The 26,885-nt window shown below is 38.8% G+C and overlaps 2 protein-coding genes across 5 annotated transcripts in view; one reads left to right on the top strand and one right to left on the bottom strand.

Moving 5' to 3' along the window:
• Nucleotides 1–10,280, top strand: part of GAS2 (growth arrest specific 2) — a 139,473-nt gene extending 129,193 nt beyond the window's left edge. For all 4 annotated transcript variants that reach the window (XM_042237625.2, XM_027963089.3, XM_060404227.1 and 1 more), the window contains exon 8: nucleotides 9,095–10,280. In XM_042237625.2, coding sequence (XP_042093559.1) covers nucleotides 9,095–9,313 — 219 coding nt within the window. In that variant the 3' untranslated portion in view covers nucleotides 9,314–10,280. The remainder of the gene's footprint in view (nucleotides 1–9,094) is intronic.
• A 2,178-nt stretch (nucleotides 10,281–12,458) lies between these two features.
• On the bottom strand, nucleotides 12,459–22,108 carry SVIP (small VCP interacting protein). The gene is made up of 4 exons (XM_027963103.3): nucleotides 21,970–22,108; nucleotides 19,757–19,807; nucleotides 18,985–19,098; nucleotides 12,459–15,749 (listed from the first exon to the last, which is right to left on the bottom strand). Exons 1-4 carry the CDS (start codon nucleotides 22,021–22,023, stop codon nucleotides 15,735–15,737), a joined length of 234 nt encoding a protein of 77 aa, XP_027818904.1. The 5' UTR covers nucleotides 22,024–22,108; the 3' UTR covers nucleotides 12,459–15,734.
• Between the last annotated feature and the right edge of the window lie 4,777 nt (nucleotides 22,109–26,885).

Raw genomic sequence — 26,885 nt, 5'->3', positions numbered from 1 at the left:
CCCAAGTTCAAATCTAAACTTTGTCACTTTCTAGCTAAGCGACTTTGAGCAATTCACATGACTTTTCTGAGCTATCATTTTCTCATTTGTAAATATCAATAATAATGCAAGATGCTTAGGGCAGCTCCAAGAACTAACTGAAATAAAAGCCATAAGAAGTTTATCATCATCACTATTACAGTATTATTCTTTTGATAATAATTATAATAATAGCAGGTCGCTATTGAGTGTAGCGCCCCAGGCAATGTGGCTACATTCTTACACATATTAATATCTTTATACAAAACACTTTAAATTATAATCATTTCACAGATAAGAAACTGAAGCACAGAGAGATTAAATAATGTCTTAGGGTTGTACAGCTAGTTAGTGGTATCCATACCTAAGACTAAACAGAGCTTCTGCTCTGGTGACTGTTGTTCAGATCTCAAGGGTTATCTAAGAAAACAACATAATAAACCACAGGAGGATTAGGTAGATAAAAATGAGATGACAAACATGAAAAATGCTTTGTAAACAATAAAGAGATAATTCCAGAAGCTTGTTGATTGGGTAGTATTTAACCATTTCTAATTTCAAATAGCCAGAGAGGTTGAGATGAACCCCCAACCTTTGACCAAAAGGAGCCTTCACGTGTCACCTGTGGTTAAGAAAGCCTCTGTTGCCCTATTCATAGGTCACGTCATCACTTATCTTGAAGATGGAGGTGTTGACCTTTCAACATGACGCACTAGGGATTGCACACCTGCCATTTCACGCCTCCAGGTGTCAGGGTGCCTTAGGCAGAGAATTGAATTCCCAGTTGTCCAATTTTTACCATATGCCATTTCAGTAGAATGTTAGATGAAGACAGAGTCTGTTGTCCTATAAATTAATTTAACACTCTTTCTCTGGAGAGCAAATGATTGCATTCTAAAAACAATATTTTCACTCAAGTTATGATGGCTTATAAAAACACACCATGAACAGGGTTGACAAGGACGTTTAGGAAGCATATAATGTCCCAGGAAGCCAAACTGATCTAAATTCAGGAGGATTATCTCCTCTCCTCGGTCAGCATCAGAGATGGTTGCCTCTAAAAGGATGGCTCAGATGGAGAGCAGTTCACAGACTGGGCAGAAATAGGAGCCTCTCTGGTCAGTTGATTAGGGAAGGGCTTAAGGAGAGTGACCTCAAACACGTAAGCATTGAAAGAGAAAGAGGAGGGGGTGAAAATTTTATCAAGCAGTTTACTACTGTAGTGAAAAATATTTTTAAAAATATGCATTCCCAGTGTTATGAGAACTTGCGAAGGGAGGTAATGAAAAGAACCATATGCTTCTGGATTCATTCAGGACAGTTCCTTCTTCTCTCCATCTTTCCCTTTCTGCTTTCTCTCCTATTCATTACTCTATTGACTCCCAACACAATATCTGCTTTTCAAATGCGATCCCTGTTAACCAACCAGGACCTACTGTATAGCGTAAGGAGCTCTCCTTAATGTTATGCGGCAGCCTGGATGGGAGGAAAGTTTGGGGGAGAATGGATACATGGAAATGTATGGCTGAGTCACTTTGCTATCCGCCCAAAACTATCACAACGTGGTTAATCATCTATTTATTGTTGTTCAGTCGCTTGGTTGTGTTCAGCTCTTTGTTACCCCATGGACTGCAGCACACCAAGCTTCCCTGTCCTTCACTGTCTCCAGAGTTTCCTCAAATTCATGTCCACTGAGTCAGTGATGCAACCAACCATCTCCATGAGTGCATGCTAAAGTTGTTTCTGTCATGTCCAACTCTTTGCAACCCAGTGGACAGTAGCCCACGAGGCTTCTCTGCCCATGGGATTCTCCAGGCAAGAATACTAGAGTAGGTTCTCCAGATCTCCAGGGATCTTCCTGACCCAGGGTTCAAACCCATGTCTCATGTCTTCTGCATTGGCAGGCAGGTTCTTTATCACTAACACTACCTAGGAAGCCCAACCATCTCTATATTCCAGTATAAAATAAAAAGTTTAAATAATAATAGCAACTAAGAATTTGGGAAAAATAAAGGGCTAATGAATATGTAAAAAAAAAAAATATGATCCCTGTTAAAGCTTCATACTCTTACCCCAAATCTGTCTCTCTTAAAGGAATTCTCTAAGCAATATTTGATGTGGATTATCATTCACAACCTGTCTTTTTTTTTTTTTCACTCTTTCTGTTAAAGACAAAGCATTTTGTCTTTTCTTTTCTCTTATCTTTCCATGAATCACTTGTGTCTTTTACATATTACATATGATAATAGTTGCCATATATACAAAGCTGAGGGCTTCCTTGGTGGCTCAGACTGTAAAGAATCCGCCTGCAATGCAGGAGATCCCAGTTCAATCCCAGGGTCAGGAAGATCCCCTGGAGAACAAAATGGCAACCCACTCCAGTATTCTTGCTTGGAGAATTCCACAAACAGAGGAGCCTGACAGACTACAGTCCATGGGGTCACAATGAATCGGACACGACTGAGCACAAAGCTAAATAGGATGTGACCCTTTAGGTTGGTCAGAACGAAGGTCAAGAAATAAGACAATGAAGTATTCTAGGTACTTTGCTTGAGGTCTTTGCAGGAAAATCTCAAGATCCAAAGAAGGTAATCTAAAGGTCAGAAAATACAAAAATATTCCATAAAGGCAGTAACACCTGGGTGGAGCATTAGCAGGTGTTAACATTGTTCATTCATCCACTTAAGCATTTATTGAGTGCCTTTGGTGTACTTTCCACTGTCCTAGGTCCTCAGGGTATAAAATTTAGCAAGGAATAAACTTTGCCGCTGCTGCTAAGTCGCTTCAGCCATGTCCGACTCTGTGCAACCCCATAGATGGCAGCCCACCAGGCTCCCCGTCCCTGGGATTCTCCAGGCAAGCACACTGGAGTGGGTTGTCTGGCACTCAACAAATATTTGTTGAATGGTCAATTGAAGAGACCTACTTTGATTCTCCTGGTGAATCTGGAACAATCCTCTACATGTAGAAAGGCATGAACCTTTCAGGGTATTCTAAGGAATTGAGAATATTTGCTGGGTAAATAATTTGGAGGGTGGTTATGGGCACAGAAAAATAGGGCCACAGTATAGCTGAAGAGTTGTGCAGTGTACAACCTGCACAACAGTATGGGATCGTGCAGACACAGTGAGAAAGAAGGCAGGGGAAAAAAGTAATAGCAGGACTATAAAGTGCTTGGAGTCTCAGGCCAGTTGTTCTCATGGGTGCAGGGGAGGGACAGAGGTAAGGGAGGCAGGTATCAGACTCGTTCACAAATTGTCTCTTCAAATTATGTGCAGTTCTGCCCATCCTAGACATGCAAGATTCTGTTCTGGCCCTACACACACAAACACACTCGCTCAGGCCTGCTTGTACACTTGCACCCTTGCTTGCCCAGAATGGTTCCCACAGCCTTTTGTGATGATGAGAATGAGTCATATTCCTCAGGGGGACTGGACCTGAACATGGCTGAGAAACTCTGGAGACGGTGCAGAACCATCCACAGGTCCTTGGCAGGGCAGGAGCTTGGCCAGATTTTTCTCTTACAAAGCTCACTGTGGCCCTGGACTGGAGGGTGGATTGGGGAAGTGTGAGCGATGGTGAGGGCATTGCGCTGGAACGCTTTCACATCCTCCAGGTCTAAGGACATTGGTGTTCAGACAGACACTCCTGCTTCCCTGGGTCTTCAAGGTCACGGACACAAGACTCACATCAGAATGAAAGAGATATGTTGGTATTTCCCCCATGAGGTGGTGACACCTGAAGTGTTTCACAGGAATGGTGATTTAGGACAGAGGTGAACACACAGGCAGATCTGTGCTGGGGAATTTATGCAATAAAGCTATCACATAGGACAGAAAGCATTTAACTTTGAACTCTGCTTACCTAAAAGACATTTTCTGTTCTTTTTGTTGATGGCGTTTTTCTTGTTTTCTGTTTGTGTAATATAACAGCTCTATGTAGCCTGGTCACCTTAAACACAAATATATTACCAATAAATCCACAATATTTTCTGACTGTTTTATGGGGCCATTTTTTTTTCATTTAGTAAAACATATGATTTTCTGTGATCCATACATAAATCTCAGCTGTGCCTTGTCAACAAAAAGTGAGTTGATGTGATTGTTTTTGATGACTAATTAATGTCCCCTAGAAGAAGAAATATACATACATTTTCTTGCTGTAAGTTCTTAATAACTACACATAATATGCTTCCAGTCTGTTGCTCCAATAATTAGAAAGGAAAAATAATTTTCCTGAAGTCATGTTATCATACAGCATAAGAACCAGACCACTAGATGCCCTGCCATGAACTCAAAATTTGTAGGAAGCTTTTGATTAATCATTTCTACGTTTGAATTTTCCATTATGTTTTAAGTTGATATAAGAGAATTAACATACTTCCTTTCAACCCATTTTTTTTTCTCTTTAAGTATCTTGATGAGTTACAGAAGTTGTTGTTTATGGGATAATTTGTTACCTGACTGTGTTAGGAAAATAAGATTGAAAGGTGGTACTAGAAAGTGGGCTGTAGGTTAACATATTATAGTCTAACAAGATGCACACTGAATCCAGTAAATCAAAAGACTTATCTGAGAGTGTTATAAACCACTGCTGGGTCAATATTTTAAGTGATTCTCCCACCTTTAAAGATTGGATTCATTTTTAGAATATTAATTTTTGGAAGAATAGATTGGGAGTAAAGGAGATGTGATTTCTAGCCTGGCTCTCAGGAACCACCTGTGTGACCCTCACTCTGCCAGTTGGTATGTCTGTAAAATGAGACCATTGCCAATGACCTCAACGTCTTTTATCCTCCTTATTTCAGGAAGGTATATTTGTAGATTACCTGTAATACTGTGACTCTTTGTCATCTAAGAAAACAGTTTCCCTTTCACTGGCAGATGGCAAGAGGCCTCCTAAGAAAATGATACATGATTAAACATCTTACGAGGACAAAGGCATAAAGCAAGATGTCCTTGATAAGAACAGGCGATCTTTTTCTTATAACTGGAAGAAATTACTTAAAAAACAAAAACATAACTTTGAGGCCTACTGATTATTTCCCTGGGCAAGGTATGTATGTCATGCATAGACATCAAAAACTAAAATGTTTTACGATAACCCAGCTCTGCTTATAAAACTTTATTAAGGCCTTTGGGAAAACGTGGAGACAAGATTTTTGTTGTTTTGTTCTTTTGCCCTTCAGCATTGAGAGATGTTGCTAAGTTGGTAATGAATCATCTTACCTTTGTTAGAATCAAGGGCACAGTGAGGAATGAGGCTGATGGTAGAAAACAGCAATTTTAGAATAGGCCTAGTTTGCAAAAACAACTGCTTTGCAACATGCAGTGTTGCAGGATATTTGTAGCAGCTCTATTTTTCTTTACTTAAGAGAAATGCAATAACAGACAACGAGACTGAATATTCAATCCGCACGTGCATTGGCACTGTTAATCAAAAGGAGTTATCTTTTGGAATGAGGAATGCAAAACTATTCAACATTATGAAGCATCAGAAATAAAAGAGCCGTAATATGCACACTGAACGGAGAATCAAAGCCCAGTTCTTATGCCAACAGATACATTTCTATAGATATATTTTATCCTATTACCTGTACTTGACACATATTTATTTCTTAGGACCGCTAAAGGCTAATTTTCTGAAATTGAATGCAATATTTATTTAGAGTTTATTAGAGCGAAACTATAAATCATATTACATGAGCATTTAATCCACTTAAGCAACTTATAACTATTTTTGGCATTGATAATTCCTTGCTTGTGCTAAATTAGTGACTTGGAAGTCACTAAGTAGATAGAAAATCCAAATCTAGAAGCTTTCCACAGGAAGTGGATAGTGGATATGCTATAACAGATAAAAGGGTTCTTGTTCCAGTGTTGCCACTGATTTGTTTGTGATCTTGCATAAGAGTATCAGTTCTTCTAAGAGCATCAGTTTTACTAACTGTAAAGTGGCAGTAATACTGATACTGATATCTTATGTTAGACAGGGTAAGTAGTATGGAAGCGCACATGAAAAGTAGCATCATATGATTACAGTATTGACACTGCTCTGAGCTCACACCTGTGAGAGTCCAAACATGGGAAATATATCATACATCATCACTGTTTGCTTTTAAGTTAAACAATAATGAATTTGTTTATGGACATCAGGTGGGCATTCATTTCTTTTTATCTTTTATTTTCTTGAGACTGACCATGTTATAAGAAAAGGCATGGGATTCAAATATCTATAATCAGGCTATAAACACCCACTCCAGTATTCTTGCCTGGAGAATCCCAGGAACAGCGAAGCCTGGTGGGCTGCCGTCTATGGAGTCGCACAGAGTTGGACACGACTGAAGCGACTTAGCAGCAGCAGCAGCAGACACCTATAGCTCTGTTATTTTCATCCCATGCTTAAAACTTGCCCAGTTTGATCACTGGCTTTCTTTAGCAAAACATAGGTTGCTGATTAGCTATAAGAAGAGTATGGAAGACGAGGTGGGCAGAAATTTAATTTCTGTGTTATTCATATTCAGAATGACTCTGTCTCATGTTGGATCCACTTTCTATGGTCCTATGGATTCATGAAAGAATCTGCAAGCACTTTGTGACAAAGATCTTATACTCCAGGCTGAAAAGCATTTCGGTCACTATTCTCTAGAATTCACTGATAGTTTAAAAATCCTTCTGACTGCTTCTTACTGGTGAAACAGACTGCTGATAGTCAAGTGAACTTGGGCATTTTGCCAGGGGCACTCATGCCAATGATGTTTAGAGGTAGTTTGCAAGGATAGGAGGTGCCAGGACTTCAACAATAAGCAAAAGCAGCTCTGTTGGAACAACTGGGGTCAAAGTGCTATTTTTTAACTGGGCTTTTCTGTTTTTCTCTCAGGAACTCCAAGTTTTAAAAACAGGAAGTAGAGGCAAAGCCAGAAACTTGTGAAATGAAAATAGGCCAGTAAAATACAAACGCTCTGATGGATTTTATAAGGAGGAACCCTTGTGGGAAGAGCACTAGACTGGGAGTCAGGAAATCATGTTCAGAGATTTGGGTCTCACTATCTTCCTCCTACACAGGAACACGGTATCACTGGCGGGACCTGGGGAGGCACAGCAAGTGAAGTGAAAGCCACTCAGGCGTGTCCAACTCTTTGGGGCCCCATGGACGGTAGCCTGCCAGGCTCCTTTGTCCATGGAATTACCCAGACAAGAATACTGGTGTGGGAGGCCATTCCCTTCTCCAGGGGATCTTCCCAACCCAGGATCAAACCCAGGTCTCCCGCATTGCAGGCGGATTCTTTACTGTCTGAGCCACCAGGGAAGCCTGACCTGGAAAACCGCTTCCCAAATCCCCTCCCAAACCTATACCCCCTTCCCAAGATGATATTGCCATTGTTATAATATTTTGGGCAGGAGACAAGTCAGCAGGGTCTTTGGTGAACGTGTGGTACGCCCTCTTATTCTTACTAAGATCAAATCTTTGGCTCACTCTGCCAATCCTCCACAACTCAGACGTGTTAAATAACCACGTATGTTTCACCTTTTCAATCTGTAGTCTTGTTAACCTGGAGCTGCAGCTGAAAGTAAGGTTTTTGTTTGTTTTTGTTTTGAGGAGGTATTCCATGGTAATTAGGAAGAATGAGAAAAAGACAAACATAACTATCTGGCCACTCCATAACATCTTTCCTCAAAAGCCTCAGACAGTAGGTGACTGGGGAAGATTTCAGTTTTTCTGAGTGCATCTTCAGCTCCATTTTCCATTGAGTATTTGTGGGATCATTAACATTATATTCCAAAACCAGATAACAAGGATTGACTATATAGCATAGAGAACTATGTTCAATATCTTAAAATAAACTATAATGGAATAGAATTGGAAAAAATAATATAGATATGTACATATATATATAATCAAATCACTGTGAAATGTATGCATATATATTTATAATATATGTGTGTGTGTATATATATATGAAATGAAGTCACAGAGTTGTGTCCGATTCTTGCCGATGCCATGGACTGTAGCCCGCCAGGCTCCTCTGTCCGTGGGATTTTCCAGGCAAGAATACTGGAGTGGGTTGCCGTTTCCTTCTCCAGGGGATCTTCCCAACCCAGGGCTGGAACCCGGGTCACCAGCAGTGCAGGCAGACTCCTTACAATCTGAGCCACCAGATAAGTCATATGTATATATATTTGTGCATACGCATGTGCTCAGTCACTCAATTGTGTCTGATTCTTTGTGACTCTATGGACTGTAGCCCACAAAGCTCCTCTGTCTATGGAATTTTCCAGGCAAGAATACTGGAGTGAGTAGCCATTTCCTCCTTCAGGGAATCTTGCTGACCCAGGGATCGAACCCATGCCTCCTATATCCCCTCCACTGGCAGGTGAATTCTGTACCACTGAGCCACCTGGGAACCCATATAGATCTGTAAATATACACATATATATTTACATATATATATATACACATATATGCATAGATCTTGGAGAAGGTAATGGCAGCTCACTTCAGAATTCTTGCCTGGAGAATCCCATGGACAGCACAGCCTGGTGAGCTACAGTCCATGGGGTCGCAAACAGTTGGACACGACTGATCAACTAACACACACACACAAGTATATATCTGTATTCTTTATTCCAATTCTATATTCTATATATTTTACAGCAAGCATTTCCATGGTCTTTAAAGTCCTGGTTCAGAGGGGAATAACCAAGTGGGGAGAAAGGCGCTCTTATCTGAGGCAGCAAGCAGGAAATGAGACAATGAGGAGGCTGTGATGCAGCCTCAGGTGTCAGCGAGGAGCCTCTAGACTCACTGAACCAACAGGGGATTGTACCTACTGATTCCCACCGCAGGGCAAAGCTGCAACCCAGGGATGCGAACCGTGCATGATCCACTTGCATGGAAAAGACAAAGCTTCTCTCATAAACTCTGTGCTGACTCAGACCCGGCACAAGAAGTGGAAGAACAATGGGGGCTTGAAAAACAAAACAGAAAACAGTAACAACGCTAGAGCTGGAAGCTGATTTGAGATACTGCAGGAATTCTCAGAATTTCACTCATTCGCTCTCTTTTCATTCCCCAGATGCTGCACAACAAGCATGTTATGGTCCGCGTGGGAGGAGGATGGGAAACTTTTGCAGGGTATTTGTTGAAACACGACCCCTGCCGGATGCTGCAGATATCCCGTGTGGATGGCAAGACATCCCCCGTCCAGAGCAAATCTCCAACCCTTAAGGACATGAATCCAGATAATTACCTGGTGGTCTCTGCCAATTATAAGGCTAAGAAGGAAATTAAGTGAAACTAGGTGGTCACTACGAGGGGACTCTCATAATGGCCTGTATCTACATCTCCAGTAGTCAGTTTAGTTCACATGCTCTACAAATTACTTTGGAAAAAGACAGAAAAATGTCATCATGCTGAAACATGCTCAAAGAGTAGCACTATTTATTTTGAATGCTTCTGTAGAAAATGACCTCTAAAAAGAAAATTTCAACTTAGATTTAAATTAGACAAATTGTAGGCAAATGATTATTTCTCAATATATGAGCACACTATTTAGAACACAATCTTAGCAATACAATTCTAGCTAAAGATAAAAATTATTAGAAGGAAATAGGATTTGCAATAAAATCAACAGAAAGTGCCTGCCCGAAGTCTGCAGAATAAAAGCACCCCAGACATTTCAAAAAAAAATTATAATTGCAGGATTTTAAAGCTGATTTTTAAAAAGTGACAATTAGTGTGATGACGTGCTACTAAAAATATCCAACAGCACTATAAAGTACAGAGTACTCACGACAGTAATCCTTTACTGGAAAGGCCACTTTAGAAAAGTTTACATTCACTTGGAAGATTGCCTTAAAGTTTATCCCTTAGCTCTTACCAAATATCCGGGGTACTTTTGGAAGTTTTCACAACACCCCTAGAGAAAGGCTTATGAGTTGTTTCACACAATCCTAGGCACGTGGCTGTGTTGAAACTGACTGTAATTCATACACATAAGCTGACATACATTTATATTTTGACAGAATAAACTGTACAGTCAAATGTCCATTGACTCCATGTTATTTCAAAGCATTTTCTTATTAAAATGTATCTTTAGTTAACCCTACTTTGCTGTGCTGTCTAGTAATTTTACTGTAGCTAATGATGTTACAGACTTATGTATACCCTTGTATACCTAGGACAGGGCTGTTTTGTACCCATAAACAGCAAGATGTTGTCCTCACTGATTCAAGAATTAAAAACATAAATGTTGAAAAATTTCCCGTCTCTATTATCAATGCTTCATTCTGAAATAAAGATCATCTGCAAATAGCAACTTCCCCTGGGAATTATAGGAAGCATTTAATTACGGTTACCTAGTACTTCTTCACTTTGGACAGCTGAGTGGTGGTCGTGTTTGCTCTCTTAGCAGAAAGTCTAGATTTTATAAACAGTCCTTTGAGTGCTGCCCTGAATAGGCAGAGTTAATTTGTCATTTCTTCTTTTTTCAGCAACAACAGAATCCACCTTTCTTGCTTCAGAAAGCCAGGGAAGAAATATCTGTCATATGAATGATTTAATCAAAGCAGACACAACCTTTTTAAAACAATAGACTGTAAGGAATCTGCTTGCAATGCAGGAGACCTGGGTTTGATCCCTGGATTGGGAAGACCCCCTGGAGAAGGGAACAGCTACCCACTCCAGTATTCTTGCCTGGAGAACGCCATAGACACAGGAGCCTGGTGGGCTACAGTCCACGGGGTCACAGAGAGTTGGACACCACTGAGCACACAGACATGGTTAGATTGGGTCCACCTGAATAGTCCAATATAATCTCCCCATTTAATGTCATTAACTGAATCACATCTACCAACTACCTTTTGCTGTGTTATGTAACACAGTCCCAGATTCCAGGAATTAGGATGGGTCCCATCTTCTGGCATTATTCAGTCTACACATCTACAATGGTCTTTTTAAGTGGCACTAAGAACACAGTCCCAACTGACACTGGGGTCTAGCTGCTAGCTGAATGGCACTGGAAAAGAATCTGGAGAAATAGGTCTATATTCAGAAGGAAATGACTAAGTGTAGATGGCTCTTACTCACTGACTTCTTAGTGAAAATCACCAGATCCTTTTATCAAAATTGTCTTGACTATCATAAATCTTGCATTTTCCATATGAGTTTAGTTTGATTCATTAATTTCTCTGAAAGAGCTTGCTGGGGTGTTTCATTTATTGATCAATTTGAGAATACCATCTTGACTGAACGGTCATTCAATCCATGAACATGCAGTACTCTCACCATTCATATATTAAAGAAAAATTCTCAGCAGTGTTTGTAGTTTTCTAATTCAGATCTTTTCATTTTCTTTTTCCTAAGTATTTTTACCCTATGTGATGCAATTGTATGATTTACAATGTTTTAAGATTCAGATTGTTCATTGTTCTTGTGTGCTAAGTTGCTTCAGTCCTGTCTGACTATGACCTTATGGATTGTAGCCTGCCAGGCTCCTCTGTCCATGGGATTCTCTGGGCAAGAATACTGGAGTGGGTTGCCAGCCCCTCCTCCAGGGGAATCTTCCCTACGCAGGGATCAAACATGGTCTCATTGTTTCCTGTATTGCAGCGAGTTCTTCACCACTAGCGCCACCTGGGAAGCCTCAAGATTATTCATTACTTGTATTATAAAGACAGAATTGACTTTTTCTATATAATGATTTGGACTTTCCTGGTAGCTTAGCTGGTAAAGAGTCTGCCTGCAATGTAGGAGATGCGGGTTTGCTCACTGGGTCAGGAAGATCCCCTGGAGAAGAGATAGGCTACCTACTCCAGTATTCTTGGGCTTCCCTGGTGGCTCAGACAGTAAAGAATCTGCCTGCAATGCTGGAGACCTGTGTTCAATCCCTGGGTTTGGAAGATCCCCTGGAGGAGGGCATGGCAACCCACTCCAGTATTCCTGCCTGGAGAATCCCCATGGACAGAGGAGCCTGGCGGTCTGTAGCCTGTGGGGTTGCAAAGTCAGACACAACTGAATCGACTTAGCACAGTACAGTATAGAATGATTTGCATTTTGCTACCCCACTAAACACACTAGTTTCAAAGTCTGCTATAAATGCAAATTGATTGTGTCAGTGGCTTTTGAAAAAATCAGAGAAAACTACCACAACTCAATGAACTTAAAGCAAATACACTTATCGTGGGAATTTGAGATGCTTGCTTGGAGATGTCCAAGGAATCACCTTAAATATCAACTCAGATAGGCATGCATGTTTACTTACCTCTTACTGATCTGTTTATGAAGATGTTATTTAAATCTAAAACCAACAAGTTACCTTTTCTTCTAAGGGCACAGCACAATTCTCATCAGTGAAAATAACATGAATTGTTGGAGCAGAAAAGGAAAATTCATAGCCAATTCTTTTGAAGGACCAAAGATGATAGCTTGAACATTTACTCTTTTTTTTTAGAAAATACTATATTTTATTATTAAAAATGCTGCTAAGTTTATACATATGTGTCAGCCATATATATCTTCTATCTTTACTTAACGCAAAATAAAAAACAAAATCACAAAATAATAATCCGAGAAACCATTAAACTCTGCATGCCAGAGTGAAGTTCAAGAATAAAAGCCTAGGAAAGATTTTTTTAAAACACTTTTTTTTCTAATTTTTCTCTCTTTTATAAATAGTAAGTATATTTTATTCTCATAGAACTCTATGACGATTCTATAGCTACTTTCCATGTAGAAATAACATATCATTTAAGGTATATTAAATTGCTTTTGGTCATAATCCTCTATAAAAGCTAAAGTTATTCATGTAACAGGAACTCTTTTTCCTCCTTATCCAAATGCCACAAGACTGCATACTGCTAGCAGAATACTATTGGAAATACTAAACAAATATTGGAATTCACATTACAGACATGCCGGGCCCATGCTGTTGCCAAGCATCACTTCGTCTGTAATTTAAAGTCTGTTGGTCCTGGCTTAGGTGGGATAATAGAGCCATAGCTCAGAAATGGCCTGACAGTAGCATTAAGAAATGATGAACAAAAACCTTTCCCATGACACCTCTTAGCTGCGGGTGTGTTGCTTCACTCTGTGCAAAGTCGGGATTACACTTCATATATGTATATACACAGACTCACTATGAAGTTTATCATAGTATTTCTCTAAAAAACAGGAGACAAATAATAGCATTTCTCTTTTAGAGTACAGGAAAAGGAACATGCCAACCTATAAATGATTTAAGATGTAGTCAAAATAAAAAAATGTGTTCAACAGAAACGGCCAAAAACCAGTTTTTTTTGTATACGAAAATGTATATTTGTACCCTGTAAGCCAATACGGCATTCATAACAAATCCATGTGTGGGAAAAGTATTAATTACATGCCAAATACAATCAGTGAAACAAAAATATCACATACAGATGTTTTAAAAAACATGCAGCATGTCAACCCAGGGGCTGTGTGGTAATACACAACTTTTTGTTCTCAGCCATAGTAATAGTTTGATGCTTATAATCAACAAGCAGTGGTTTAAGCACTTAATGTGACGTTTTCAATACATATAAGCATCTTACTGTTTAGTTTTATTTTAGTAATTTGGTTGGGGAGTTTGGTGACATATTGAGCATTACAATGCTTTCCTATTTAATTATCAATTATGGGAAATTGGCTCTGAGCTAAGGTTTCATTAGAAACTGATTTATAACTTTGAGGAAGATTCCTTGAGAATATGTGTGTGTGTGTACTTTTTTTTTTAAGTAGTCACTGACTGGTTTCTTATCAGGCATCCAGTCTCCCCTTTTTCCTTCCCCTTCCTAACACTATTCCTAACATCTGAGTATCACCCTTTAAAAACCATGCAACCCATGTGGTTTTGGGGACAGTCGATTACACCCAAGCAGGCAGGCCACGGTTGACTGGAAGGGCATATCCACTGTTACTAGAAGGCAATTCACCAGCACAGCATTCTTGGTTCAACAGTAAATAAGCATGGTATTTGGATATAAACTGCTATTAGAAACAGGGCATTATCCCCAAGATGTAAGCCTTTTGTCTACACTAACCCAAACTATAAGCTGTAACACTGATAAAACACTGTCTTTTCTGTATTAAAACAGAAGGAAGGATGCACACGTTCTAGGAATGGTAAACTCTGGTTCCATACCCATCCATCTATTAATGTTCTTTCCTCCTTTCTGCCTTGAAAAAAATGAATCATGTTCATAGAGTCAAGAATTTTATTTCTAAAATACAATCCAATGACTTCACTATCCTTTCTGGAAAAACATACCACCTATTATCTGAAGGATGAAGAAAACTGAACCTGTCTACAACTACGTATCTTGCCTGGATAGTCACAGAATATTGCATTCCATAATCGAAGAAAGCGATTTTTTCAATTGAGTCAAGAGATCTGTATTATAGTTTGAAGTCTTTAAAATTAAAATACATCATATAACACAAGATTTGTGGGAGGGATGAGCGAGATAGCAGTTCAGTTTCCTTTCTGTAGATTAGGTGAGTTGGTCTCTTCAATTTACAATCCTTATTTCATTTACTACCTGAAAATTCTAATTTAGGGCTCAGACTGTGGCCTTGTCATCCAAAAGAGCAACCAAATTAAAAGATACAGTAATTCTTCTGTTTTAGCTTATTATATATCAAGAAACTCAAAAGACCAAAATTGCTATAATAAATGTTACCAATGAACAAACATCTAAAAAGTTTATGGCAATGCATCACACAGAATTACCCTGCAATATTTTTATGTGTAAAGTAGACCTTTTTAAATATAATACTTACATAGTTCTCTCATACATTCATACTGGCCTTGGCAATTTCACATTAAAAATCTTATAAGCATTCGTTAATAAATAAAAAAGAATAAAAACACCTATAAAATCTGGACAAACACATTCGCACTAAGTATAACCCATCCATTCTTAATCTAACTCATTCACTTACTACAAAGATCTTTATAGAGTTGAATCCAATACTGTATATTGTACATCGCTGCCCTCTGATGGCATCACTAACATATAATTTTAAATTCAGCAAGCAAAAAAAAATACTTTATTATAATGTAAAAGAGAATATGTTAATTTTATAAGCTACAGAAATAGAAATTAGGAGATGTCTTATGTTCTCTAGAAATAAATATTAATTTCTTAGTAAGTTATAAAAATTTACAGTGTTCCTTCATATAAGCCCTTCAAATGATTTTTCAAGATTTTCCCTGATGATCAGTTTAAAAGGCACTAAGTCCACAAGTTTAAGCAAAAGTCTTCACATATAATGAAATAATGAGATATAAGGTTAAGCAGCAAATTATAAAGAGCTAGATCACTTTATAAAGGAGAGAAAATATAAGTGCAACTTTAAATATCTGAGACATATGCAGAATTTTTCCATGCAATATACAAATATATATTCACTATTTAGGTCAATGTTTTAACTACTAAAAAGTGGCAAATCACCCACCATCTGCAGAAGAGCAAAGGTAGGGAAAATAAGAATTTAATGAAAGGTCTGGCCACTTTCTAACTCTAATAATCAAAAGCATTTTCAATATTCAATTTTGAAAAAGCACTGCACTTCAGAGCACTAAAATTACAAAGTCTGAACCTTCATTTATTCAAAGAGAAGAAATTAAACTGAGGATGTCCACTTGATTGCAGGTATTAGTTACTGGCAGTAGACTCTTCCATTCATGCTGTGCTTTACGAAACCGTCCACTAGAAAAGATAAAAGTATAGAGGAAAGTAAATTTTGTTTAAAAAGTGAACAAACAGGTAAAAGAGGAATCTGGGCTATACAAATGTAAAGTGATCTTTGTGAGGACCAGTGACTACTAAAATTTTCCAGTCAAGAGTCTGAAATAAAATACAAGATGGTGTACACAGATAAAGAAAGAAAATATCTGGACGAGGTTAACGAGGGGTAGTTAGGTCCCAAATACCTGATAATCAGTCAAGCAAAAAATCACAAGACAAAATAAAAACAATGAAACTACAAAGTATAAATAAAGGAACTGGAATTCTTGAGGCAGGGGAGCGAAAGAAGTGGTAGAAATTATTAAATAACAGTCTGGCAAAGTCTTTGCCTGGAGAAGGAAATGGCAACCTGTACTCCAGTATTCTTGCCTTGAGAATCCTACGGACAGAGTCCATGGGGTTGCAGAGTCGGACACAACTGAGCGACTAACACACACAAAGCCTTTGACTGTCTCAACTTGAGAAACTATTCCACGTGGTATTCTGCTTAATCCAGTTTATTAAATTTTGCAATAGTAAGTTCTGAAAAAGCCATTGGGGTAACACCAGACATATTTACCAATCTCTAGTGTTCCAAGTATATTAAGAAACATTATTGAGTGTGATATAGTTTTAAAAAATGTTTATTTAAATAAAGTTTAAAAATTAAGCATGAATTCAAGTAAACTTATTTTCCTTTACTTTAGGACTTCTTATGGATTTAAATATTGTGCTTTTTTTAATCTCCAAGGAAGGTATTCAATATATAACATAATATTCAGTGTTTTGGGGCTTCCCTCGTGGCTTAGCTGGTGAAGAATCTGCCTGAAATGCAGGAGACCTGGGTTCGAACCCTGGGTTGGGAAGATCCCCTGGAGAAGGGAAAGGCTGTACCATACTGTCCAAAAAGTCTGTAAAGAGTCGCAAAGAGTCGGACATGACTGAGTGATTTTCACTTCATTATTTTTAAACATTTTGTACCACAGTACTCTATTTTCAACAAAATATCCCTTAGGACTAGTATTACAAACACTAGAGCAGTGATTCTCAATCTGGTTTGACATCAGACTCCTTGGGGAGCTTAAAAGTCTTGACCGCCAAGCCCCACTCTGAGAGATCCTGATTGGCACAAGGTCAGATCCAAGATCCAGCCTTTTGTGAAAGTTTCCCATGAACCAATGGCATCTGCCAGAACTCCTCAGCTGGTATATCCTGAACTGATGCTAGTTTGTGTCCTGACACCATCATCACACTGACTTTGTAAAATAAGGCTGCCTTTCCAGAATACAGCAAGCATTGCCAATGCCAACTGTCCTTGTAACAGGGAGTTAGTCAGCAGATGAATATGTGGAGCATGTGAAGACAGAGAGAGTCCTGTTTTCCTCATACTATGGAGTCAGGTTAGGAAGAATCCAGCTATATGACAGGACACTCAAGCCCTGAGAGCAGCCCATAAATGACCCCAGGCCAAAGGGTTTGAGGATTAAAGCTACTGTCTATCTTGTATTTTCCCTTCTGTTATCCCTGAAAGTTGCTCAGTGCTGTCCAACTCTCTACGACCCCACGGACTATACCTTCCATGGAATTCTACAGGCCAGAATAGTGGAGTGGGTAGCCTTTTCCCTTCTCCAGGGGATCTTCCCAAGTCTCCCACATTGCAGGCAGATTCTTTAACAACTAAGCCACCAGGGAAGCCCTGAGCCACCAAAAATGTTGAACTTCACTGTATGCTCCTGATGAGCAATGCAGGTGGTCAAAGAAAAAAAGGTACTGAATTTAACGCTGATAATGTCTCTCATTTTGGGCACTTCTGAAGGGACCAGAAGAAAGACCTAACATTTTTAATCTATAAGCTTCATGGCATGGAAACTTCAGCTTTAATTACAGAAGCCCCTTTGTCTCTTAAGAGTTCAAAAGCTGATATAAAATGTTAGGGTGAAAGTGAAAGTCGCTCAGTCGTGTCCAACTCTTTGCAACCCCATGGACAATACAGCCTATGGAATTCTCCAGGCCAGAATACTGGAGTGGGAAACCTTTCTCTTCTTCAGGGGATCTTCCCAACCTACGGACTGAACCCAGGTCTCCCACATTGCAGGGGGATTCTCTACCAGCTGAGCCACAAAGTGAAAGTGAAGTCGCTCAGTCGTGTCCGACTCTTTGCGACCCACCAAGCTCCTCTGTCCATGGGATTCTCCAGGCAAGAATACTGGAGTGGGTTGCCATTTCCTTCTCCAGGGGATCTTCCCGACCCAGGGATCAAACCCAGGTCTCCCGCATTGCAGGCAGACGCTTTAACCTCTGCGCCACCAGGGAAGCCCCAAGGGAATCCCAAAAATACCAGAGTGGGTACCCTATCCCTTCTCCAGGGGATCTTCCCGACTCAGGAATCGAATTGAGATCTCCTGCATTGCAGGTGGATTCTTTCCCAACCACGCTATCAGGGAAGCCCTCTGTTAGGTTAGAACATGTAAAATAAGTACCTTTTGAGTATTAAAAAAAATCCTTTTTTATAATATTATATGTGACTTCAAGTCATTCAGAAACTTGTATTTAGTAAAAAAAAAACTAAGAGAGCTTGAAGCAGGTTATAGTACAATCCAATTTTATAAAATTGACATATAAAATGAGATTAGAAATGATGTCAAAATGATACTGAATTTGGGTGATTTTTACTTTCTTCTTTGTACCCTTCCATATTGCTTAAGTTTTCTATACAGTTAAGATTGTCATTAATTATGTAAGTATAGGGGGCTTTCCAGGTGGCGCCAGTGGTAAAGAACCCACCTGCCAAGGCAGGAGACTCAAGTTCAATCCCTGGGTTGGGAAGATCCCTTAGAGAAGGAAATGGCAACCCACTCCAGTGTTCTTGCCTGGAATATTCCATTGACAGAGGAGCCTGGTGGGCTACAGTCTGTGGGGTTGCAGAGAGTTGGCCATGACTAAGCACACACATACATACACACACGTAAGTATGAAGTTAAGATATGAGGTTAAGATAAACAAGAAAAATCAACTTGCATTTTGGGAAAAATAAATCTATTCCAATGAATGTTGAAATGTTCAAATAAACTGACACTTCTTCCAATCTATATTGTTCATGCTTTTAAATTCACATTTCTCTGATAATCATTTTCTGGAGGAAATTACTGAATGGATTGCTACTTGAGTTTTCAAAAATTCCAGGTAAATCAAATCTTCAATAAATTTTAATACTTACTCTAAGTCCACCTTCTGGTGGGGGTCCAGATGTAGCCATTTCTTTTTCTATTTTTTCCTTTTTCTTTCTCTTTTCTTCCACAGACTGAACATTCAGAATACCCCGAGATGCAGCCTTCAGGAAAATTGTTGACAAACAACAAAATTGTAGAAAAACAACAAAAATTAGTTTTCTGTGTCCAGAAGGTGTCTTTTGCGTTTTGCCATTCAGGTTTTTCTTTCGATATGGGGGCAGGGGAGGGGGCTGGTCTCTTTTTTTTGGCAACAAAGAATTAGACTATTTCTAAAACAGTTTTGCATAAAACATACTACAATTTCTTCATTGGGTATTTTGCAACCATACACATTTCGCCCCTAAAATTACTTCACAACTGTCAGTGCCATTTCATCTCAAGGAACAATGTTATTAAAGGGGCACCTCACATAACTGAAGACACGTGTGTGGCAATTGTCATACATTAACAAATCCCTGGAGGAGGGCATGGCAACCCACTCTAGGACTCTTGCGGAGACAATCTCATGGACAGAGGAGACTTGCTGGCTACAGTCCATGGGGTCACAGAGAAGTGGACATGGCTGAGCACACACACAAATGACAGAAATGTATTAAACGAATTTACTGAAACACAGAAATCGTTCTGAAAAATGTTCATCTTTTAATCTGTAAGATATCAGATATCACTTTCATTAGAGGAATACTTCTAGTAATAGACATTTACAGAGAACAAGGCACAAATTTAATCATCTAAGGTCGAATTTTATTTTACTCTCACCTCCTTCTGTCTTCTCTCCGCAGCCTCTGCAAGCTTTGCTCTTTTTTCTTCCTAGAAAAAATGTGTAAGAATTAGGGTTTTAAACAAAACCAACCATGATCCTTGATATTTTATACTTTATCTTACCAGTAATATAATAGTTTATAAAAATAGTACTGGCCTAAACTGTCCCACTAGGAATGCCACTACTTATAACATTTATAAACTACTCCACTTTCTGAATTTCATTTTCCCAATCAGTGTACCTTCAAGTAAGCACAAGGTGAGACATATATCTTTATCTATATATACACATTTTATATCTCATACAAACATACACAGATTGGCCTGTGAAATAATCTATTTGCTTTTTTTCTTTTTAAGCACTAACAAACTAGTCAGGACAATAATAAAACAAATGACATTGAACAATATAAGCAGGGAAATACATGGTTGATTAAATGCCAGTTAAAAAGAAGTTTGAGGCAGCCTGGTATTTTCAGAAAAAGTTCATGAATGAAGAGAATGAATCTCATTGTGTAGGACAAGAAGGACTGAAGGATATTTGAGATGTACTGTTCCATGTTGAGACACCATGAATATTATTTTTCTACCTGGATTAATCACAAGTTACAAATTATTTAAATATATGACAGTAAACAGCATTCTCTTGGGAGCTGTGTTAATAATTTCATTTTCCACAAAACACTCATTCATTCACTTATTCATTCTTTGGATACTTAATGAGCAACAATCCTACCTAGGAACTACTCCAGGTGCTGAGAATACAGCAGTGAAATTAATACAGAGAAATATTTCCACCCACGTGGAATTTACATTCCAATGAAGACAAACAGTCATATATAATCAAATAAATACACATTTATTAGACTGAAGGAAGTGCTTCTGGGAAATGTAAAGAAGAGTATGGTCAAAATGGAAGGATGGGTTGATGGCAGAGTGCAGGATCTATTTTATTTAGGGTGGTGAAGAAAAGCCTCAAAGATAAAGTGACATTCAAGTATTCTGCCATGTGGTTATCTCTGGGGGTGGCAGGGAGGGCTTAACAACTGCTGGCATATTAGTTTTTTATCAACAGCCAGATAAAGAAAATTAAGAACATTTAAAAGCAACAGTATCAGGAAAGACAAGGTGAATTTTCTCATATCAACCTCCAGGTCGTTTTTAGCACTTAAGATCAAATAGCTGAAGAGTTAATGTACTTCCCTAAAAAACTCATTTCCTTCAAAGAATTTTTGGCCAAATATTAATAACGGAGAGGAATTTAGGTTTTCTGTTAGCAATTTCCTGTAAGGATTATTAAGGTAAAAAGGCTGTTAAAAATAGAAAGCTACAAAAAGTATAAATGTACTATACCACAAACCACTCAGATACATCTGCAATTTTCCAGATAAATGACTACTTTCTAGTACAAGTATGTCCCCAATATTGCATGGGGACAAATCGACATATTTTTAAGATGCATTTCTTGTTAAACTGAAAATTCAAATTTCAGGGCGCGTTGTATTTTTATTCGCTAAATGTGGCAACCTTACAAATTGTATATTCTGTACTACATAAAATGCTTTTTAAAATATAACTTCAGTTCAGTCGCTCAGTCGTGTCTGACTCTTTGCGACCCCATGAATCGCAGCACGCCAGGCCTCCTTATCCATCATAAATACTAAAGAGAAATTCATTAATACAATATCTAATAAAACGCAGAAATATACAAGACTTTATTGAGCACCTTCTTTAAACAGCTGGTATAGACACATAAAAATGCACATCTCCTACAAGATGAAACTCCTCAGTTCACGGAGAAAGAGGGATGTCTTTTCACATATTAACTTCATCTACCGCATCTCCAGGAGTGATCCCCACGGCGCACCGTCCGCGTGCGCCTGCGTCCTATGAATTCCCGATTTTGCCGGCGGCTAAAGGTAAAGAGACACCAGAGCCGCCTTCAGAGGGAGAAAGACGGACGCGCAGGCAGCCCCCAAATCCCGCAGGCAGGACGTCGAGGTCCCTCGGGGCGCAGCCACCCGTCTCTGCCAGCTGGGTCCCCACCGGCGGCTCTCCGGCCCGCGCCGCCGCGTCCAACGGCCCGTCCCGGGGCCGCAGCTCGGGCGTCCCGGGGCCGCAGCTCGGGCCTCCCGGCGCGCCCCACTGGGAACAGGTGCGCGCGGCGCCGGCGGGCTGACGCGCGGAAGCGGGCAGGCAGCCTTACTCACCAGGTCCGGCGAGGGAGGCGCGGCCTCGGTGGGACATGGAAAACACAGCCCCATGGGGATCGCGGCCGGGGGACTCCTCCGCGGTCCGCCCAAACCAGGCCGTGAGAACTGCGCGATCAAACGCGGGTCCCAGGTCTGCGGCGCTCGCTCCGCCCCCGCCGGGCGGCTTGGCGACCGGGTCGCTCCACCCCGCCGCTCCGCTATGCCCCGCCCCTATCCCGCAACGCCCCACCCCCTCGGCCCCGCCCACTCACACTCCCCGTCCTGCGGCTCCGCGCACATCCACGCCCCGCCCCCGCGGCTCCGCCCACGCCGCACCATTCCTCCTGGGCTCGGCTCCGCCCCACTGTTGCCGGGCTCCACTCCGGCCCCGCCCCGACCCCGCCCCTCTGAGGCAACTCCCCACCCGTACCTCCAGAGGCTCCGCTAGGACCAGGCCTAGGACTCAGGAAACACCTGCTGAAGGCAGCGCGCGGAAGAGGGATGGAAATAAATTCGGCTCTAGCCTGCAAAACTCTTTGTAGCTCCCAGTTGGCTGACTCTGTATAAATGAGTGACATGACTCGGGATAGTTTATGTTATCTCTTTTGTGAGAAGGGACTCTGACTTCCAAGAAATTAAAGCCAAGATTTCAAGTTGATGTCAGCACGCGTCAGTGCCTCTCAGTACTACTCTAGTTGGGAGGGCAGAACATAAAATTTATCACTATGTTTTATAATTGAGCCGCGTGAATGCAGCATTAGCTGAGACGTCCATTATTTTCTGGTGCGTTGGATACATTTTTCCATCCAAGAGTAGCAGTAATGTTTGAAATATTCAGAAATATTTAGAGTGTATGCTCTTCAAATTTAATAGGTATAAGAATCACCTGAGCATCTACTTTAATGAATTAAGGTGAGTTAACAGATATCACAGCCAAATGGACGTATCATTGGAAACTTGATGCCAGCATACTGGGTTCTTGATGTTAATCTTCTGTTAACAGCTTTATGAAGTCACCAAGTGGTTCTTTAAAATTATTTAAGTTTTTTACCCAGTTAATTGGTACGGTCTAAAAATTATCAGAAAACTGCACTTGTCAAAAAATCCTTTCTATGAATCCTTTTGAATATGAAGTACTTATTATAGCAAGAGCATCAGAGTAAAACAGTGACCATCTATAAATGACAAGAGTTTGAAAGACATGATTGAAGAGCTGATTACAATGCAGTTAACAAAGAAACTTGGTTACTACTGTGAGTTACAAAATTCAGTATGATTACTAGAATTATGGCTGTTAATATTTTACTGAGACATATTAGATTTTTAGGAGGTCCATAATTTCCAGAATATCTATATTAATAACATTTATCCTTACAACATAAACTAAGTTTTATCATGACTCATTTGATAATGCTTACATATAATTTCATGTACAAAGTAACCCTAATTTGTTTAAGATTTCTCTTCAGCAGATTTTTCAGATGTTCTCTCTGAAGCATCCCAAAGTTAGCTAGAGGTCAAAAGAACTTTGATTAGAGTTTATCAAAAATGTTTCAAAACATTTGATCAAATATTATAGGGTCCTACGTCACTGTGGAACAATACTTATTCACTTAACCAAAGTGACAATAAGAGATTTCAAGAAGCAAATGTCACAACTCATAACAGATTACTGGTTGAAGGTAAAGAAACTTTAAAATTAGTTTTCAAAAGAAGATCAGTATTTTCCAAAAACTTTGTCTCCTTAATAGAGAGAAAACCAAATTCAGGATTTGTAACATTTTACCTTTCAACTTAAAATTCATTTACTCAGTTAAATTTATTCTACTCTTTATCAGCCCTGACCAACACATAGAATGCCTCTCTAAGGCATTGTCTAAAGATAGCTTTCTATATCCATATTTTGTCCCTTATTTTCTTTTCCTTTTAGAAATAAACAGCTTTAGGCCAAAAATCCTTTCTTTTCCCATGCATTTCCATTCTTTACACCTTCTTTTTCCTTGCATACAAAGACATTTTCCTTATTAGTTTTTAGTAGTTTTAATTAGATACTTTAATTGTAATTCTTAACCTTAAAAACCTTAGTTTCTAATGAAAACTAAGTAAGCAATTATGAACATGTACGTTAGCAATTTGTAGATAGGCAAACTTGTGAATATTAATTGTAATTTCTAAAACAGATGTTCCGTAAAGAAAATATCTGAGTGTGGCACCAAATATATTTATTAATAATCCTGAATATTTTTAGTTTCTCTGTAAAATGAAGCTTTTGTTCAGTAATGTTACAGTTTCTTATTTGGAAATGATCTGAATATTTAATGAATTCCCATCATTGAATTTAACTAAGCAGTTTCAAATTACAAATAAATCTGGAGAAACGATTTTAGACAGATATACTCAAAACATAATTATTCCTAAAGAGTTCACTTAAACTATCTCATTTACCTTTAATTTATTTAAAACTTTCATATCAAGTTATTTTTCTTGCTGACAAATTTTGTAGCAGGAATAATATGGTCTTATTTGATTTTGAGTAAACCTAGGTACAACAAAAGTATCATACTTAATGTTGATGACCCTAAAGAGATGTCTGTATTAATTGACAAACTGAAATTTTTCATTCATTAACATAGAATCTATTTCATTTATTAACTCTATATCATGTGATTCAGAAGTTCATTTGGATTAGTTTATTTGTATTTATGAGTATTTATATGTGCTTAATTTCCTTCAAGCCAATTAAATAGAGCTCTTTTACAAATTAATATTGGCAATACCACACCTCTACAATACAAACACACAGATACAAACAAACACCTCATAGTTTCCACTCTAAAATTTTAGCCATGAATAAGTTACAATAATATAAAACCCATCAGTTATAAGAGTTTGGATTCAAATTGTATTTCTGGTGGATGGAACAAATCGAGGTCACCTGTTTAGAAGACTAATCCTTATACTAATATTTATAGAAAAGACACTTAAGTGTCTTACAAACCTTAAGATTTGTATTTGTCCTAACAAGTTAAGTTCCAGATTATCTTTTCCTGTTTTTTCTTTCAGTAAGAGTTACCTTCCTGAAATTTGCATTTTAAAAAGATGACTATGATTAGAGTAACTGACCAGGTAGACCATGAAACTCAGAAGTATAGGAGAAATTCAACTTCCTCCTAGAAGGAACTTTGTTATTGTCATACATTTTAATCCTGCATGTTATTATTGCCACAATACCTTGATTTTTTCTTAAAACAATCAATTATTTTTTAAAAAATAAAAGAAGTTTAAATGATTTTTGTATTCATTCATGTGTATCATTTCCAGAGCTATTCATTTTGTGAAGGTCGAAGAATCTGACAATTTTTCTTCTACTTAAAGAATTTGCCCTGCAAGTCTGCTAGTGATAGATATTTTGGGGGCTTTCCTTTTCTGGGAAAAACAACAACAACAACAACTGCATTTTGCTTCAAATAACACGTAAGGTTGACAAGATTTTTAAAAATGTTTTAGAGATGATATGGGGTGGAAGGTGGGAGGGCGGGGTTCAGGATTGGGAACTCATGTACACCCGTGGCTGATTCATGTCAATGTAAGGCAAAACCAATACAGTACTGTAAAGCAAAATAAAGTAAAAATAAAAATTTTAAAAATGTTTTAAATCAGTTTTTTAAAGATGTCATTTTGGTTACATGATTTATGATGACCTTTGTGATTTTCTTATGCTTATTTCTCAGCATTTAATGTGCTCCGTGTCCCTGTTGTTTTGTTTTTTCAATGTTTTTCAGCAATTTGATTATGAGATAATTTGGTAAGGCTTGGAATTCATTTTGCTTGGTGTCCATTACACTTTTTGAATCTGTGGGGCTAGTTTTCATCAAATTTGGAGACATTTTGGGCTTTTTTTTTTTTTGGTTCCATCCTTCCCCACTAACTTATCTCTAGTTATTCATGTCTTAGACCTCATGATATTGTCTCACAGATCAGTGAGCAGCTAATCATTTTCCCAGTCTTTTTTCTCTTTGCTTTAGTTTGAATTGTTTCTATTGTTTTATCTGCTGTATCTTCGATTTCAATGTCTTTCATACGTAGTCTCTCAGTAGTGTCCGACTCTTTGCAACCCTAGGACTGTAGCCCGCCAGGCTCCTCTGTCCATTGGATTCTCCAGGAAAGAATACTGGCATGACCTTCAATGTCTTTTATTTACATCTAATATACTGTTAATATAATTTAGTGAATTTTTAAAATTTCAGATATTTTCAGTGTTAAAAGTTCCATCTTTGTAGTCTTCCATTCCTCTCCTTGCTGTGTTCACATTTTTCTTTAAACTGCTCAACATAGTCGACATATTTATAATAGATGATTAAACTGATTCTTCTGATTCCATCCTCTTTTCATTTTTGGTGGCTCTATTAACTTTATTCCCCCCCTTTTTAATGTTTTATAATTTTTTGCTCCTTGGCATGCCTAGTAATCTTGACTGGACACTAGATATCGCACATGGATGGTACAAAAAGAGTAAACAGATCTGACCTTGCTGAGTTCACCCTATACACATGCAGCTTTGCATTTAACACAGACTAAATGCAAGTCATAATACAGATCTGCCAATTACTTTCAGCAGTTTCTTACTTTCTGGATTTCTGCTCTACTGGTTCCAGTTACTCCAGACTGCCTGAATCCTTATCTCTCTTTCTCAATCAGGAAAACTCCTGTGTTCTGCCTATGATCCTCTTCCTTGCATAAAGGACTGCTCTGGAATGCTCCTCAGGCAGTAAATGGAGTTCATTTGGTTCTCTTCTCTTAGGGATCACAATCTGTTTTTGACTTTTGTCTATTTTCTGAAACCATTGTTTTTAGAATTTTGTCTAATTTTTTAGTTGTTTACTACGGAAACATAATTCTGGTACTTCCATTATGCCCAGAAGCAGAATTTCCTG

Source organism: Ovis aries, chromosome 21, assembly GCF_016772045.2.
Source record: "Ovis aries strain OAR_USU_Benz2616 breed Rambouillet chromosome 21, ARS-UI_Ramb_v3.0, whole genome shotgun sequence".
NCBI lineage: Eukaryota > Metazoa > Chordata > Mammalia > Artiodactyla > Bovidae > Ovis > Ovis aries.
Note: the sequence above shows the minus strand (reverse complement) of the source record. Positions and strands in the feature narration are given on the sequence as shown.